Here is a 16788-nt window from a genome sequence, read left to right as displayed (position 1 = left end):
AAACACTGAATCCTGATGATGAAAACCAACTGAATTCTGTCAATTCAATACAGGTTGACCTTATTTTGAGACTAAACATCTTGCAACACAGCCAGAGATTAAAATCAGCATTCTCACTGCAAACTATGAAAACTAAGAGTATGAACCTCACACTATTTTACTTAACACAAAAATCTAATATCACTCCCACACTAGCCTCATCTATTCAGAATTCATTTCTGTATGATATGGGAAATGGAGATACAGGGAATAGGTAAGTAATTCCAAATCTGAATAATCAGGTTAATAATAGTTTTAATTAATCAGATTAATAATTTTACTCTAATCATTTCCAAAAGTTAAGGGGTTTGCTTTGACAATGTGCCCTATCTTTTAGAAAGGCTAACGTCTCAAACTATGTCACACTTTCTTAGGGACAAAGGGGGAAGAAAAAGGTGCGGGGGGTGGGGGCAGTACTTTCCTACTTGAAAGGCCCAGCTGGGATTGGGAAACCCAGTACCACCTTATCCCACATCAGGCCACTGCTGCTGGTAACCCATAATTTCAATTGATCTTCTTGGCAAACAATATTGAAAACAAAATTCCAAATGAATATAAACTGAGAACGTGCTTCTCCAATGGACATGCAAGGACAGAGGTCCCATATTGCATCCTACAATGGATTTGGCCCCCTAAATATTCTGGGAGAGACTTCCAGCCCTGGGAGACCAGAGGGTGCCGCAGCCCATTTACCCAGGGGCTCCCTTAGCGCTGGCCTGAGGAATCACTGCAGCTCTGAACTGAGGTCAAAAGCTTAAAAGGAGAAAGGCTGGGGAAAGGCAACTCAAAATGATGGGAGTATTGTGAAAACCATTTACTGTCATGGGATGTTTGTGTTCACCCACAACAGAGTAATGGTCAAGAAGGTCTTTTCCCTCTGAAAGAATAGGCACGCAGATGGGTGGAGTGTAACACCAAAACAGCCTCAGAAAACCCAGAAGCAACTCTGTTACTCTAATGTATCAACAGCAGTAGTTTAATGGGTGTTTAATGACAGCTATCTTAAAATTGGAGACTGTAATTAAACAACATTTGGCATCACACAGCTTTCATATTTTTATTATTCTTACTGTTGTACTTCCCTCTTGAATTTTTTTTTTTTTTTTTTTTTTTTACCCCAAGGACTTATGAGCTTGGACACCTCTGAAAACTTTCAGCTGTATTTTGCATCCATTGATTAATGCACTGGTTTAGTGTATTCTGATGCTTTGTTGGCGGAATTCACCTAACAACAAAAACCAAGTTTAATAGTAATCTGGTTCTTAGCTGGTTACAGCAGCACTGCCTTTGCTGCTCTGAGACATCACGTAAATAGCTGGCAGTGAGTAACGTGCCAGAAAGAGGCTTCACAGAATCCACAGGGGGCAGCTGAAAACAGAGGTTTGAAGGTTCATAGTTTACCAAAAGCAAAGGTAATTTTAACCAGTAGCTCTGGGAAGCCTGCTGATACGTTAGGGGTCTGATATGACTGTGAAAGATTGATGATAGTGAAAAGGAGAACAAATGCTATCATTTTACAGCGTTTAGCCTAGTGTAACACCTTAACTGCAATACAACCTGAAGACCCCAATGACCAACAAGTGAAAGGAATTGAAATTACAGTTATGTTAGTCACTGAATCACAAAAACAACTTGAAGATCTAGACATCATTACTACTTGTAAACTGTTTTTAACAGAACATGACACAAAAGATTCATTATTCTGACATTCAGGAACTACTGAAGGCATTGCAACGATTCTTTAAAACGGTGAGCAACCTTGGTACATAGCTGTACTGCTGGCAAGCAACTACCAGATGTGATTATATGTTACATTTCCTTCCTGGATCATTATTTTTTTTTCCTGTTAAGTGAAATACAGCATCACAATACTAGAAAGACATGCGATTTTCTTTACTCTTCTGGAGACACAGAAGTGGGATAATACAAGACAAAGATGTAACATATTAAGGTGCCTCTGTTTTTAAGAACAAAATCTGTAACTTCAGCATTCTGTTCACTGCATTTGCACATCTTGGATAGCCTGCAGGTCTGAACAGTAATCTGCTTGAAAATGGCCTGGGTCAAGTAAACTGCTTCCTCAGAATCTGCTCCTGCTCTGGAACTCCCTCCCTTTAAAGATGCCACAGATCCAGAAAGTGTTGTTTCTTTATGCAAGCTTTCTACTACTGGGAGACGCAACAGACATAATGGAAATGGTGGCTATTAGGGGCAGAAAGCTGGATCTGAAAGATCAGAGGAAAAGAAACTATTATGAAAAAGGGAGTTATGACATAAACAGTCCGTCTTATTACCTGCATAAACACATAACTCACACTGCAGCCAAGTTAGAGGAGAATGTGTTCACTTAAAAACCAACAATGCATCAAGGAGCTGAATGAAATACAGTAACTAGCTCTAAGTACTATCAAGCATTTTTAAGCTGGGAGAAAAATCTGCCTGGTAAATATTAATACTACTTATACAAAACAATGTAATGCCTAATTCAGGTATTTAATAGACTAGTTTTTAAAAAGGCCATATAATTATTATTGACATTCCATGCACTGGAATACATAACTACCAGAGCTCAGGAAGGGGGCTAAAATCACTTTAGTAACTCTTCTGATTTTCGAAGAATTCCAAAACAAGACTTCGGTTTAAAAAAAAAAAAAAAAAGCCCCAATTTATTTAAGTTATCAAAAAATATGGTTTATGAATGACTTCATGAGATCACAGGAATTTTATAATACAGAGTTCAATACAACATGCAAGTGCATAACAAGATGATGGTTGATGCTGAAGACAGACAAAGCTACAAATAAGCTGCAGTTATGGAACAGCGAGGGTAACCAACCACTGACACAAAAATTTCTCCATAACTATAATTTATTTTTTACTTATTTATTTTAATATAGGTGTAGGAGATTTCTAAGTCATAGGCTCATCTTCAACCACAGATATGGGACCTAAAATACTGCACTTATCCAAAGTAATTCTGCAACCTAGCCTACGTTATGCAAATAGTCTAACTGCAGAAATCAATCTATAGATATCTTGGGTTATTTTATAATGTAGCACTGTAACAGCACAATAATTTATCTTCAGCTTTCAAACTACTGTAAAAGATCTCAGGGTTTTGTACATACAATAAGAGCTGTTTTAATACAGCTTCTTTGATGACTGTGATGAATCAGCTGCAGATTTTTCTGCTAGCCTTCCTGTACACTGAGGGTGCGGGTTCTCAGAACAGTTTGGTTAAGAGTATGAAAGTGGAGCTTATTCTATTCACAGCAAAATGGTGCTGCATACCACCACCTCAGCACTTGCTTTGACACCCTCTGCTGGGTTACAGACCAGATGTAAGAGGAAAGGAGAGTATTTGCACACATTTTTACATGGTATTTTATTCCCCACAACCTGCATGAGTTTACAGTCAAATCCCTTATAACATAGCTCTGTGCTGGGGACAGGAGTACCATGGAAATGACAGAAGCTGTCAAACCACAGAAGAAACACCAGAATTCAACACATATGATCCTTTGCTTTCAAGCATTCTAAGATTGCAGATCTGCTCTTTTGCCCTGCAAGAAGGTATTCACATCATGTTCTGCCTGGACAGCATGCTGTGCAGACCTCTAGCAAAACCACACTGGAGAACCTTTTTTGGGGGGGGTTGGGTTTTGTTTTTTTTTTTTGTAATTGAAATACTAATATATGGACTATCCTTAAATCCACTGAATTGCTAAAGATAAAAAAATGCACATTTCCATGAGCTGGCCTTAGAATTGCCGTTTCATCAAAGAGCATAAGGCCTGGCATTCAGCCATTAAAAACAACAACAAAAAAACCCCTAACACACACAGTCATAGGGAAAGGAGTAAGAAGCCTTTCTTGGATCATCGTCCCCTTTCTAATGTAAAGTCTTCTGAAACCAAGAAATTTTGTCAAGTTTGTATCGAATCAACAGTACCAAATGCCTCCATTTCCTTTGCATTTTTGGAAGAAAGATTTTCTATTTTCAAAAAGGTATATACATGCCACAGTAGAAAATTCTACTGTTTTGATAAGTCTGTATAGAAAGAGTTAAGAACATTAAGAAATCCTGTCCAGTGCAGTATTTATTTGTTTCAAATGGACCATCAGCAAGTACTCTAATTAAATCAGTATTATTCATAATTACCAGTTAGAAGCTGCAGCTAATGAAAATTTTAATACATTTCTTTATCTCTGAAAGCCTGAATCTAGTTTCCTACTGAAATTTTTATAAAGCCTCTAAACAAGTATAAATTGCGACACATAATATGTTTGTAATTCACTGGGGTTTGTGCACCAAAGGTTTATAGAATCATAAAAAGATACAACTTTGAAAGAAATTTCAGGAAAACCAGCAACAGAAACTGCATGAGAAATTAATTTTAAAAAGTGGTCTCTGCTAGTGACATGATAAATCAGTGTGTCACTGTCTCCACTGTAGCCTAAGTTAACAGCTGAACAAAACCTTTCTCCTAGGCTGAATTCTGACATTAGGTCATAATTAAGAAGGAAATGGGAAAAGAGGAGATGGGGAAAAAAGAAAAAAAAAAAAATAACGGCTCCTCTACCAAGACACAGCACCCAACATTAGAAACAAAGCTTCCATCCCCCTACCCCCACTGCTCTCTGGATGACTCTTGTATTTGTAAGAGATGAGCTTTAAAGGGCTTGGGGGGTTTACACTGTTTTTAACTCTAGCTCAGTCTTCAGTCCCTTTGCAACCATTCCTCTGCAATGAGACAAAATAACACAGGGCTGAAGCAGTTTGTTCAACTACTGACTTCTGTCTCAGAACAAAAGTCTAGCTCTCCCACCCTCAAAACTGACTTCTGCCTTCTTCGTGTGCTCCTACCCACAGATTAGGATCTACAGCTTCCTGCAAGTACAGTCCAGGAGCAGCTCCCTCTTCACACTGCTCGTTTACATCCTTCTTCCATTTGCAGGCAGTAGCAGGACCCAACTATGGCAAATAATATCTCCACAGCGCTGCCAGAGATGGCCACTGGGCTATGATGGCAGCATGAATAGCAGCACTTTATATAACACACTCTGCCATGAACTAGTATCAGAACTTTAGGGTTATGTCTGAACTTTGATGTGGAACCCAAGCACATTCCCAGTCTGGTCTCACTGCTTCTCCTCTGTCTCTTCCTCTCTCTTTTTTATTAATGCAAGATTGCACATCTGTGCCTGAGTTTCACCTCAGACCTACTAAGATATCAGCAGTTAACTCATGGGTTTGACTACACCAGTATCAGTATGCACCAAACGTGATAAAAATAGGAAAGCACAAAAGAGTGACCAAAGGCTTTCTGGAAGACAGGGAAGTAAGGATCGTATAAAAAATTCCTTTCTAAAATAGTTTTCTTGGGCTGTTAACACTAGTATTGCCCACACCTCAAATGTGATACAAACATGCTGAACATCAATCCTCTCCTTTTTTCCACACTGTACTGATAACTGGGACTATCTAAATAAAGTTAAATCACGAGTTGGGGATAAATATGGCATATTTTAATCCAAGAAATCTGATATTTCATAGTCTAATTAGAAACATCAGCATCTGAGCAAACACAATTCTTTGTGTGTCCTCTCATGGCCCTAAGACAGGGATTGTAAGTATTACTTAACCATTCTTGGCTTTCTTAGACATTATCCTCCTTATCATGCACTCTTGTTAAAACATAAAAAAATATTCAAATGCCTAATTACAGAATTGTCACTGTCATTTGTTAAAAATTCACACTATGCAGCACTTGAATTGATTTTACCTATCTGTATTCAAGGTGCTCTGCCTGCCTCAATACCCTTTACAAGGAACAGGAGACAATTCTGGATGCTGCCATCTATGGCCTTGCTCTTGAGGGGTCTAAAAGTTCATTTCACACCCTTTGCAGTCAGTGAACAGGCTTGAATTCAGCAACCGCTAAACATAGCCACTTCAGCAGGGGAAAAGAATTTTTTTCTTAGCTACAAAAAAAAAAAAAATCTATATCACCATACTATAAACACCGATTCTTACATTTCTCTTTAAAGCAGATGCTACTCTATTTACAAGGCTTTTCTTTTTTACAGAGATCCTCTTAAGAGTCTGTCATTTGTCCATTTGCTACATTTAAACTTAAAATTTTAATGCCAAATTTTTACTTTTTCTTCTCTAAAGGCTTCTTAATCATTCTAGTCTCCACATGCCACTCAAAAGATGCAAATTATATGAAAATTTTGTTTGGAAAAAGTTAACGATGTTATTTTTTATGTGCTAGCAAAGAATAAATTGGGCATTTCAGAAAGTTTTTTTCTATTCTTATAAAAATAAGTTTTCTGGGATTTGGTTTTTTGTTTGTTTTGCATTTTGTTTTTAAAGTCTTTATGGTTCATAAAGCCTAATTCTGATCTCTCCTTGACTTACTTAACTTATACTGAGAAACTCCACCTTGAAACAGGCAAGCTCCTCTGTTAGCCCTTTCAAAGCATAAGACCAACATGTCATCAATGCTACCCATACAGGCACACAGAATTACTAGATTCTTTTCAACATTGATTAAAGTTCAAATGAATTTAAAAAAAATGCAGCTGTATTATTGGTCTTATTTTTTCCTAGCATTTCTAGAAAACACTACTGTCATGAAGACTTATTTTGAGCCAGGAATGTACATTAACTGATTAAAACAAAGGGGGGGTGGGGAGAACAACAAGCTGTACTGCTGAAAGTGACACCTCAGTGTTAAGCTTTTCTCTATTTGTCCATGGTGCTGACCATTATTTTTTTATTATTTAAGAAAAGCTTTAGCTGGACCTAGCTGTTTTCTTCCTCCTCATGAGCGGGCACAGTATTTCCACCATGTTAAAAAAATCCACCTCCCCAACACCTGTATCTCAGAGAAAGCTTACCTAAAGAATGTGCAGCTGTGGTTTTGGAGCTGAAAAATCGACCAAGTCCAAGGTCTCCAAGCTTTACTACCCCTGTAGCTGTAATGAACACATTAGCTGGCTTTATATCTGAAAAACAAAAATTTTAAGAATTTAAAAGTCACAATGAGGTTGCAAGAAAAGCTACTGCTCTATTAATAATAGACCAAAAGAGGCTTTTATTTACACTAATATTAACAAAATTTGACTGTGCTGTTCAGAAAGAGTGGGTCTGGGATTTGGAATTTCAAATTAACTATTTTAATAGTACAAACATCACTCAAGCAAAAAATTAAGACCCATGGAAAGTATTTTAAAAAAACAAGCAAACAAACACCAACAAGAAAAACCAAAACAAAAAAGCCCCACACCCAAAGAAGCATATACAGGGACTTCATTACTACTTTATATAAGCTATACATAGGGACTTCGATTAGAACTAGAAAACCTCTCATTATGTCTTAAGTAACAGACCAAAAATGTTTTTAAGAACTGTAAAACATATTTTTCATCACTTTTGCTGATCAGATTACCCACAGTGGCATGATCTTATTTATTTGAAATAGGTAACCGATTCTCTTTAATAACAGGCATTAAAAAAAAGGAGCAAGTTTTACTCAGGAGAATGGTTATTTGAACTCGTCAATGGAATTGGGCTAATCAAGTAGAAACAAAGAAAAATAATGATGTATACCCCAGACAGTTATTTTTCACAAGTAATATTCAGTTTAAGTTTTAATCCAATCCTTTAGAGACAACAGCAAAGGTTTTCATTGTATGATTTTTAACAAGGTACCTATCCTGTTAGTCTTCTAAATAAACTGACCTGGTATTTGTTTGGCAAGCGTGCTTAGCTCTTACTCAGCTCAAGAGCAATGCACTGTCGCTCTAAATTTAAAGAAAATCACTTAACTTTCATAAGAGGGGATTACAGTTTGCATAAGATACGGTACAGTAAAAGGAATGGTTAATAACCCTTCTACCAGCATTTTCAGGTTTCCAATAAAAAGTTACAAAACCTTACAAGCTTTAGAGAGGAAGACAGAAGCAATTATGTTATGCTGCTATCTGACCTAGTTTTCAGGAGTTTGGATCACCCTTTGTGTAACAATCCAACTCGGATATCATCTCAACTTAAATTAGCTTTAATTGTCACTGATTTTGGTGTGTAACCATGGAACTGTTAGATTTGCCATAGGTTTGCCAGAAGTTTTGAAGGTAGCATTTCAGTTTAAGGAATTTAAACTCATTTTGGTTTTGAGCTAAAATATACTGAAATAAACTAGTTTAGTCATAAAAGCATTAAAGGAAGATACCTATATCCTATGGAAAGAATCTGTAATTTTACATCCTTCTCTTTGTATAATTTGCACTTGCAGGTATCTGTACAAATGCGTAAAGGACAAAAAAGGAGAATCACAAGGGAAAACCATTTGCAGAGGCAGAGGCATAGGCATGTAAGTTGAGCTGCTGAAGGGTGCAACATCTCTAGCTGCAAATGACAAAGCTCAGCAGAGATTGAGGGACTTTTGCTTTCAGGCAGGTATTTGCATCCCAGCAGAAGGAAGCCACCAACCTAAGACATGTAATTTCACCTGAACCCAGAGAGACAGTTGCATATACAACTTGCAACTCGTAGCCAGAGGGATTTCCAAGGCAAAAAAAATTGTACATCTGAGAAGCAGCTATACTACGATCTGTTTTCTTTGACTCAGAGTTACAAGGTAAAATGAAGACAACATATGGAAGAGACAGCAGTACAGAGGTTTAAAATGGGTAAAAGAGATTTAGTACCTGACAGGGATAGATGGCAAGTACAAGGGCTTTTGGGACACAGTACTGGACACAGAGATTGGAAATAGTGGAGAAGAGCAGAGAAGGGGAGAAAATGCTCACTGCTGTACCTAATCCAGTAGGTAAGGGAGTGGGAGAAGGGCCTATACATCACTAGAAGGCGTGGCAGGAGGCACATACCCTTGTAAGGGAAAAAAGGTGCAAGAGGCGAAAAGAATGGATAGATAGCTGTGCAAGAATGCAGGTAACAATACTTGGGAGAGACAATGGGCAAATATAGAAGAACAAGAACAGGACAGAAAATAAGAGCCAGCAAAATGAACTGAGCAAGCAAAGAGGTAGCAGCAGCAGGGTCTCCATCACTTACAGAACTATCACTTATTTTGAAAACTTGGTATCACAAGCCATTGCTGCAAACAAATGCCTACCACAACACATGTACAACCACAAACTTCTGTCACACTTTTCCATTACTTATAAAACATGACAGAAACATACATTGTGTCAGCTGTCAAAATTGATTCCATTATGACATTATTTGGTGTCATTTGCATTGAACCAGCTTAATTCTCACACAGTAAAAGGTTTAAGTAAAGACAAATCATCATAGATGCTATATTACCTCTATGCATAACACGACGAGAATGCATATGTTCCAAGGCACTGCAAAGCTGAACAAAGTACTTCCAAACTGTTCTTTCAGGAATCAACCTCTTCTGTTTCTTAAAATGCTTAAAGAAAAAAGGATGGGCACTGAATATTAAAATTTAAAACTTGCATAAAATGACTGAAAAAGAAAAGTCAGAAAATCCTTTATTTAAAAACCAAATACAAGAGGCTCACAACCTAATGAGAATGGTTTAAACAAAATTTCTTGACACAGAAAGCTTTTCCCTTAAATACTAATACATGTATCATCAATGTATGTGTTTAGGTCTGTCAACACATAGAGCCACAAATGACATTAACGAAATATAACTGCTATCCCAAAACAGTATTTATATGGTATTTAGCAATACTCAGTGCAGGATTAATGTGGTCAGAATAGTCTAGCATAGACTAAGTGGCCACAGAACAAACAAAGGTCAGATATAAAGGTATGTGCCATGGAACTTCCCAAACAGAATACTTTCTTACACCAACATTGATTTCCACATCCTCATTTTCTAAATAGAAGAAAAAAAATAGTAGTGACACACAATCACAAACAAAGATCATGTAAGAAGAGTCGATCAGATTAGTCTTAGAAACTTCTGCAATACATAAGAGGGGACTAAAGGAACTGTGATTTCTGAAAATTTCATAGAGATCTAACTCCCATTCAAATATTTTCCATCCTGTATAAACAACCATTACCGATCACTGGTAACAGTTCAATGGCCTGTTAAAGCTTACATGAAACGTAATTATGCTCTGCTACACACATCTCCTTCAAGTATTATATTCAGGGACTGGAATAACACAGGCCTCCAAAAATACATACCAAAACCTCAGAATTCCAGCCAATGCTAAAACATGAAAGTTTGATCATTATAAATTTTGCAGCTAAAGGTAAGAAGACTGAAAAATTGTTGCTCGTTTAGTCTCTCTTTTAAAAGAATTCGTATTTTGACAGATTTTAAACACACAAAGAAAATACATGAACAACATTAATACTAGCAAAATTGTAGATGGAAAGCAAAGTATTTAGATGTATTTTAATATCGTGTGTACACACACACTTCACACTCATGCACACCCTAAGAAAGTTCATATAACAAACATTTATTACTCTGGAAAAATAAAAGAATTATTTTCATATACTATGTTAAAATGTGCCACTGAAGTTGACAGCTGCATCTACACATGACAGAGACATGCAGGAGCATGAGAAAGATGTTTTTAAACTAGCTACAGCAAAATGCATCAGTCGTACAAAGGATCATAACATTTCACCAAAATGTTTTCAGTTATAGGGATTATTTCAAAATGCATTTTCATTTAAATGAGGCAAAGCATATAAATTACTTCTTTAAATATAATTTTCTCTCAGTCTTGGACTGAATCCAAACAAACCTTGTGTATCTGTTCTCCCCATAGCTGGATTTGCATATCAGAGGATTGTTTGATGTCAACAGGAAGATAGAGACCAGGTTTCTTTTCATTTAAAAACAAATACACAATACATGTAAGTAAGTATGTGCACATGAAAGCATAGTTCCTCGATTTAAAATGCATTCTGAAATTATCATAACTAGGTACTTTATTTAAACATTCTGAATCATTATTATTTTAACTCAAATCTAAGCACAAGCAGTGATGAAACACCATTCACAAAATGTCTGAAATGGGAAGATTTTCCATTGCAGATTTCCATTCCTATGTACTTAAAGTACATCAGTGTACTTTCAAAGTATTTATGTACAAGTATTCTTTTAACACTTTATTCATTTGCCACCTATAACACTGTAGCTGATTGTACAGACAAAATCGGCTTCAGTTCTTACAGTGCAAGCATGCAATATAATAGCAGTTTTTAAGACGTAGTCTCGTTCTACTGAAGGCATTAATAATTTTGCATGGTAATACCAACTACTCTTCCTGAAAGCAAAAGTATTACTATCCCTGTAGAATTTATCTGTCTAAAGAGGATGCAAAAGAGAGATGCCAGATTTGCTAACAATGTTTAAACTAAACAAAGAAATAGGCACCATTTGCGCTTGTATAGACTTAAAAATAATCCAATTATCTTCACAATAAACTCACTGAACATTATTTTGTGTAGTAATTAATTACACTATCTTCTTCCATCAAAATACATATTCTCAGTGTTTTCTTGGGCTGTTGTCCAGCAATAGCCAAAATAGTGATGGAATGCCTCCACTACGAAGAAAAACTGATTTTGCAAAACTAGCTACTGAAACAAGCTGTATGTTTCTACGAAATAGTCCAGCAGGCAGTGTTAATTCTGAGAAAAGTCACTAAGGAAAAGGAATCCCATTCCTGTTTAGAACCTTACCTTCTAACAAGAAACGTAAGTTGATGGCACATGGTCAAACCTATTTTACGCCAAACAGCATAATTAAATTCATATAGCACATATTAACTGTATTCAAAGCAGGATCCTTTTCTCTCTCCTCCATTTTAAAATAGTCCACAATGCAAAATGCAGTTCCAATGGTTGTGGGGTTTTCCCCCTCCCTATAGGGAAGCCAAAATGTAGAAGACATGATGCCAAAACAATAATTTTTAACCTTTATTGTAGCAGAGCATAGTAGCACCATAAACAGTGAATACTGAAACTAATTCACTGCCTAGTGCTGTTAATGTCTCAAGCATCCTAAAGTCTACATAATCAAGCTAACTTAGAGTTATCTCCCATTGTATACAAGTTGCTATTATCTGCCCAAATTTGACCTCAAAGGAATATAGCCCAACATACAGATTTCTAAAGTACTCTCATCTTCAACATTTTACTATTCCACTTCTTCCACCTGTCTGAGGCTCAAAGGACAGTCCTGATGTCCCTCGGACCACTGACCTTCTGGAGTGTGATAAAAAAACCATAATCCTGTTTGAGGCGAAAGATCAGTCTCAACATAGTTGGAACTGGGCAAAAAGGGAACTACTTGTACATGTGCATTAAAAATTTGGGAAGTAGTGTTTTATCAAGTAAACTGAGAATACCAGGCATGCTCAGGCAGCAGACTGTCTCCCAGCAAGAATTATTTGTTTCAAAAGCCGTATCTCAAGAAATAGCCATCTCTGACTTTGAGAATGGAATCACAAAAAACTACTTTGAAGAGTTTTCACAATGTCAGTACAGATAAAACTGCAATTCAGTCATTTAATGCAACTGGAAATTTTTGTGGTCATAAATTTGCTATTCAAATGCCTTAAAGAGCTTTAAGGTAGGCAGGTTATAGCACCAGTTCATCTTTTCATCCCTTTTTACACAATGACTGAGCAGTTTTGTTATGGGAAAATGGAACTCTCCTGGTTTTCTCTAATGAATTGGTAAAAGAAAAATTAAATACTCCCCAAATGTTTCCATCCCAGTAAAATTAAATATAGCTGCCCTGCCCCTAAACAGCATATGCCATTCAGTTTCTTGGAGGCACAAAAAAAAAAAAAAAATTAAGATAGATGGGGAAAAAAGTTTAAAGTCAATATAAAAGCATGTAATTATATTATACTGAGTTTCTAAAGATGATGCTTTAAAGGTCAAATTCCAAAAGCAAGAGTGACAGCCATTAGCAAATAGTCTTATCTAGGATTAACAACCACAGTTCAGAGAATACTCTTAAAGGAAATATGCAGGACTATGTTTGGCTTTTATAAGAAAACCAAGGATTTCCTGCAGATGAGTAAAGAACAGTGAGCATAGAAGATTTCAATACAATTGGACATTTCAGATATGACTGCCTACGTCTCAGTAACCATGCTTGGAAAAAATTTAGCATTCAGTTCTGACGTTAGTGTCTCAGAAAATTTTAAGGTATGATATAGCCTGGTTTAGACCTCACTGAGTAACAAAAAAAATAGGAATAAATAAAAAAAGATTAAAAAAACATTTAAGAAGCAAACTGGACTATAGAAAGCAAGAGGTTTATGAACATCTCTTGCAGAAAGATGATAAACTGATCATCTAAACAATTTTGCAGAGTCATAATTTTTAAAAAAAAGTCTGTGAAACTGTCAAAACAAGCCCACAAGAACATATACCTGAATTTTTCGCTATGCATGCTCTAGGCTAGAGTTGCCTTCTGAAAGAGAGGATTTGGGGGAAAAGTAAAATGAGAATGATCATTTCCTTACTTTAAATAGATTCCTTTTTCTTTCTTTCATGTTTCAATTAGGATCTTGATCACATCTGTCTGTTCCCATGACTTCACTTCTGGCTTACAAAAATATAAAGTGGGATTTTTTTATATTTTATTGCATAGACCTATCAGAACACAGTGTTTCAACCGGATACGTTTGTGAAAAAATCTGAACTTCATCAAGAGAAAAGTGATGCAGAAAGGATTATTACAAGGAACTTCAGAGTAACACATAATGAAGTTCCTGGCCACTTCTGTCTGTGTTTCTTTGGCAGTCTTTTTTAATATGGACTAGCAGAAAGAACAGAGAGAGGAAAAAGGTCAGGCAGCTGTAATAGGAAATTATGGAAGCACAAGCAAGAGTCCTCACTCTGTGAATAAAACAGAAACAAACCAGAACTGGCAGGGTCAAAGAGATAGACCAGTGAAGAGGGACCTCAACATCTCTACATTTCTGAGTAAAGATCAGAGACTCAAGTATATAAAAATAAAGTTTCTACATTAAGCCTTACTTTTTATTTAAAAGACTATGTAGCTCTAGTAGGAAAGTAGTGTCCCAGGAGTTTTGTCTGGCTCTGTTCATTCATGAATTCAGCTGCCTATCTCTTTAGACCATGGTAAGTTTTCTGCCATTTCTCCTTGCCTTCTATGCAGAACAAAAGTAGAACTTTCCACCACACCTTGATTCATTCATCCAATTTGATCACGAGGTGATCAAATTTGCCTACATTTCAAGAGTAGCAGCTGTCTCTTAATTGTAAAAATAGAACAAATACAAAAAAAACACCAAACTATTTGGCATCTACCAACTGAACATACAGAAAGTAGCAAGTACTTGGCCAATAAAGTGACTAATAATAATAAATAAGTAAAATATTTACCCGATTCTTTTTCCAACTTTTCTTTACAGTTGTTTACATCTCCAGTTATTGAAGATGCCATATGTTTATTTTTTCCATTCGAGAATCCACAAGAATAAAATGCATTTTAAAGAAAACAATCTTCCTCTGTTAGTGATCTTAGTATACAAGAAGTAACTTTATTTAATCAATAGCAACAAAAGACTAAGCCACAGTACAAAAACGTAATAGACAAAATAATTGTACTAATAGAAGTACCTATTAGCATCAGAAGGCCAAATTAGTAGAATGAAACTATGGTCTTTCCTAAATTAATTAATTAATTAATTAATTTTAAAAAAAACCCACCACACGCACATCACAGAACTGAGATAGAAACATTTTCTCAAACACAACTCTCTTTTATACACAATCAAAATAAAGACATCTACTTACAAGACATATAAAGCCTTGTAAGAAAAACTCAAGTCAAAATTGTCATATTTTCTGGTTTTAGTATATATTCTTTCATGCTAATAATCTATTAATCAGACTGTTAATAAGACTCCTGATTAAACTCAGATCCCTTAGAAAGCTCTGAACAAAGTCACTTTATACATTTTCTTTTTTTTAATCCAACTGCCTTTGCAAGGATTCATTTCTTTTTTCCTTATTGAGTAGTCCACCTACAGTCACTCTGTTGCACCTAACATTTTTGCTCACACAAAAAAGCGAAAACATACAATGTTCAGGGATAAAGATCACCTACTAAAATCAGATCTACTTGCAGAGCCACTAAAATAAAATTTCCAATACTGCATCATTTTCATTTTCTCTGCTGTTACCGCTGAGTGGGGCTTCTTATAACACACAGCCACATGTTTAAATTCAACAGCATTTGTTTATATGCATCTCTATCCAGTATATCCCCTTGGGAAAACTGGTACAGCATGAAGAGGTGAAACTCATGCTTGAATCATTAACTCTACTTCCTAATAAAAAGCAATAACATGACACAGTAAATACAGAGGCTACCATCTTAACTTTTTTTTTCTTTTTACTACAAATAAGGCAGATAGAATGAAGAGAGAAGATTTTGAATTTCAGTAGGTTATTCATACAGCACAAACACTGACACTGCAAATGTTTCAAAAAAACTGTGTGAAAAACTAAAACTAATCTCCAAGTATTGTTTGCAGGGCATTTCAAACAAGAAAAGCACCCAGAACTATTATTTAATGAAATCTTTCCGTTCTCCTTGCTCTTTAAAGGTTCATGGAGCCAGACAATTCTAGCACCAGTGGGCAAAGGTGGAGATGAAATACCCCAAGCATTTCTGCCCCAGTTAGAGCTATTTGAACAGCCTGTGTAACAGTTAAATGAAGTTTAACATCAAGTTAACTTTTCATAGCTGACTGACACCATTACTCTCCCTGTGAGTACAGCCAGTTGGTGTACACAATAGCTTCAGGTGTGATGTCTGTGAAGGGGACTGTCCACAAGACAAACCAGTGTTGATAGTCTAATTATTTTAGCAGAAAATCTGCGTGCTTATTCTTATTGTTCCAGTGGCAGACACAGACAATGACCGATTCACAGAAAAACTAACAAGGCTGCCTGGCAATTACCCAGCCCAATTACCCCACTGGTAATTGCAGGACCAGTCAGCTTTCCTTCCACCAGCACATATACATAACTTGCACATGGTAAACTGCTGCTGCTGCTCTCGTTCTGGTTACCTGTGGTTCAGATCAAAGGTGACAGTCGAGCACCTGTCAGACACCCCAGTAATACACATATGGGGAGCAAAACCTTACCAGAACTAGCTTTCCTATGTTAGCAGGGCTCTATGCCTTTGCTTTTTCTTCTAGGACTTCAGGGCTCCATCTGCAGAGTGGCTGTGTTCCCTGAGGACACCCAGCCTCCCCTTTTTTACCTGCTAAATAGGTAGCATATATATACAAAGTTGAATAAGGATGCACTATTTTTTAATTGCAGGAGGTAGAAAAAAAAAGTTTAAGAAAAAGATTTCTAGTAGCTTTAAAAAATGTTAGTGGCAAAAATTAGCTTGACTGATTCAAAGCCCCAGGTTTCTCCTTTAGGAAAAGGCACGTAAAAATAATTTAGCTTTGATCTGTAATTAGCACATACTGTGTTACAGTATCCTAACATATTACATGCTTCTTCAAGCTACACTCTCTTTTTAAAGTCTTTTCAAAAATGAGTACACAAAAAAGCTAAGAGTAAAGGTAATGCAGAATGTGAAAAAAACATTGAGAAAATATATTTTGAAGCTTTTGACTTTTATCAATAATGTAGCTTCAGCAAGGTGCCAAACTGTTCTATATTATAACCATATGCTAAACAAAAAGACTACAAGTCAGGAGGTT

At 36.3% G+C, this 16788-nt stretch overlaps 1 protein-coding gene and 1 long non-coding RNA gene across 5 annotated transcripts in view; one reads left to right on the top strand and one right to left on the bottom strand.

Moving 5' to 3' along the window:
• Positions 1-16788, bottom strand: part of NEK7 (NIMA related kinase 7) — a 79718-nt gene that overhangs the window by 19272 nt on the left and 43658 nt on the right. For all 4 annotated transcript variants that reach the window (XM_052800387.1, XM_052800390.1, XM_052800391.1 and 1 more), the window contains 2 exons: positions 9380-9488; positions 6946-7053 (listed from right to left, as the gene is read on the bottom strand). In XM_052800387.1, the coding sequence (XP_052656347.1) occupies positions 6946-7053; positions 9380-9488 (217 nt within the window). The remainder of the gene's footprint in view (positions 1-6945; positions 7054-9379; positions 9489-16788) is intronic.
• Positions 14104-14623, top strand: LOC128147641 (uncharacterized). Its single transcript, XR_008237062.1, has 2 exons — positions 14104-14176; positions 14470-14623. It is a non-coding gene; the product is annotated as an uncharacterized LOC128147641 (long non-coding RNA).

This window comes from Harpia harpyja, chromosome 11, assembly GCF_026419915.1.
Source record: "Harpia harpyja isolate bHarHar1 chromosome 11, bHarHar1 primary haplotype, whole genome shotgun sequence".
In the NCBI taxonomy this organism is placed as follows: domain Eukaryota; kingdom Metazoa; phylum Chordata; class Aves; order Accipitriformes; family Accipitridae; genus Harpia; species Harpia harpyja.
Note: the sequence above shows the minus strand (reverse complement) of the source record. Positions and strands in the feature narration are given on the sequence as shown.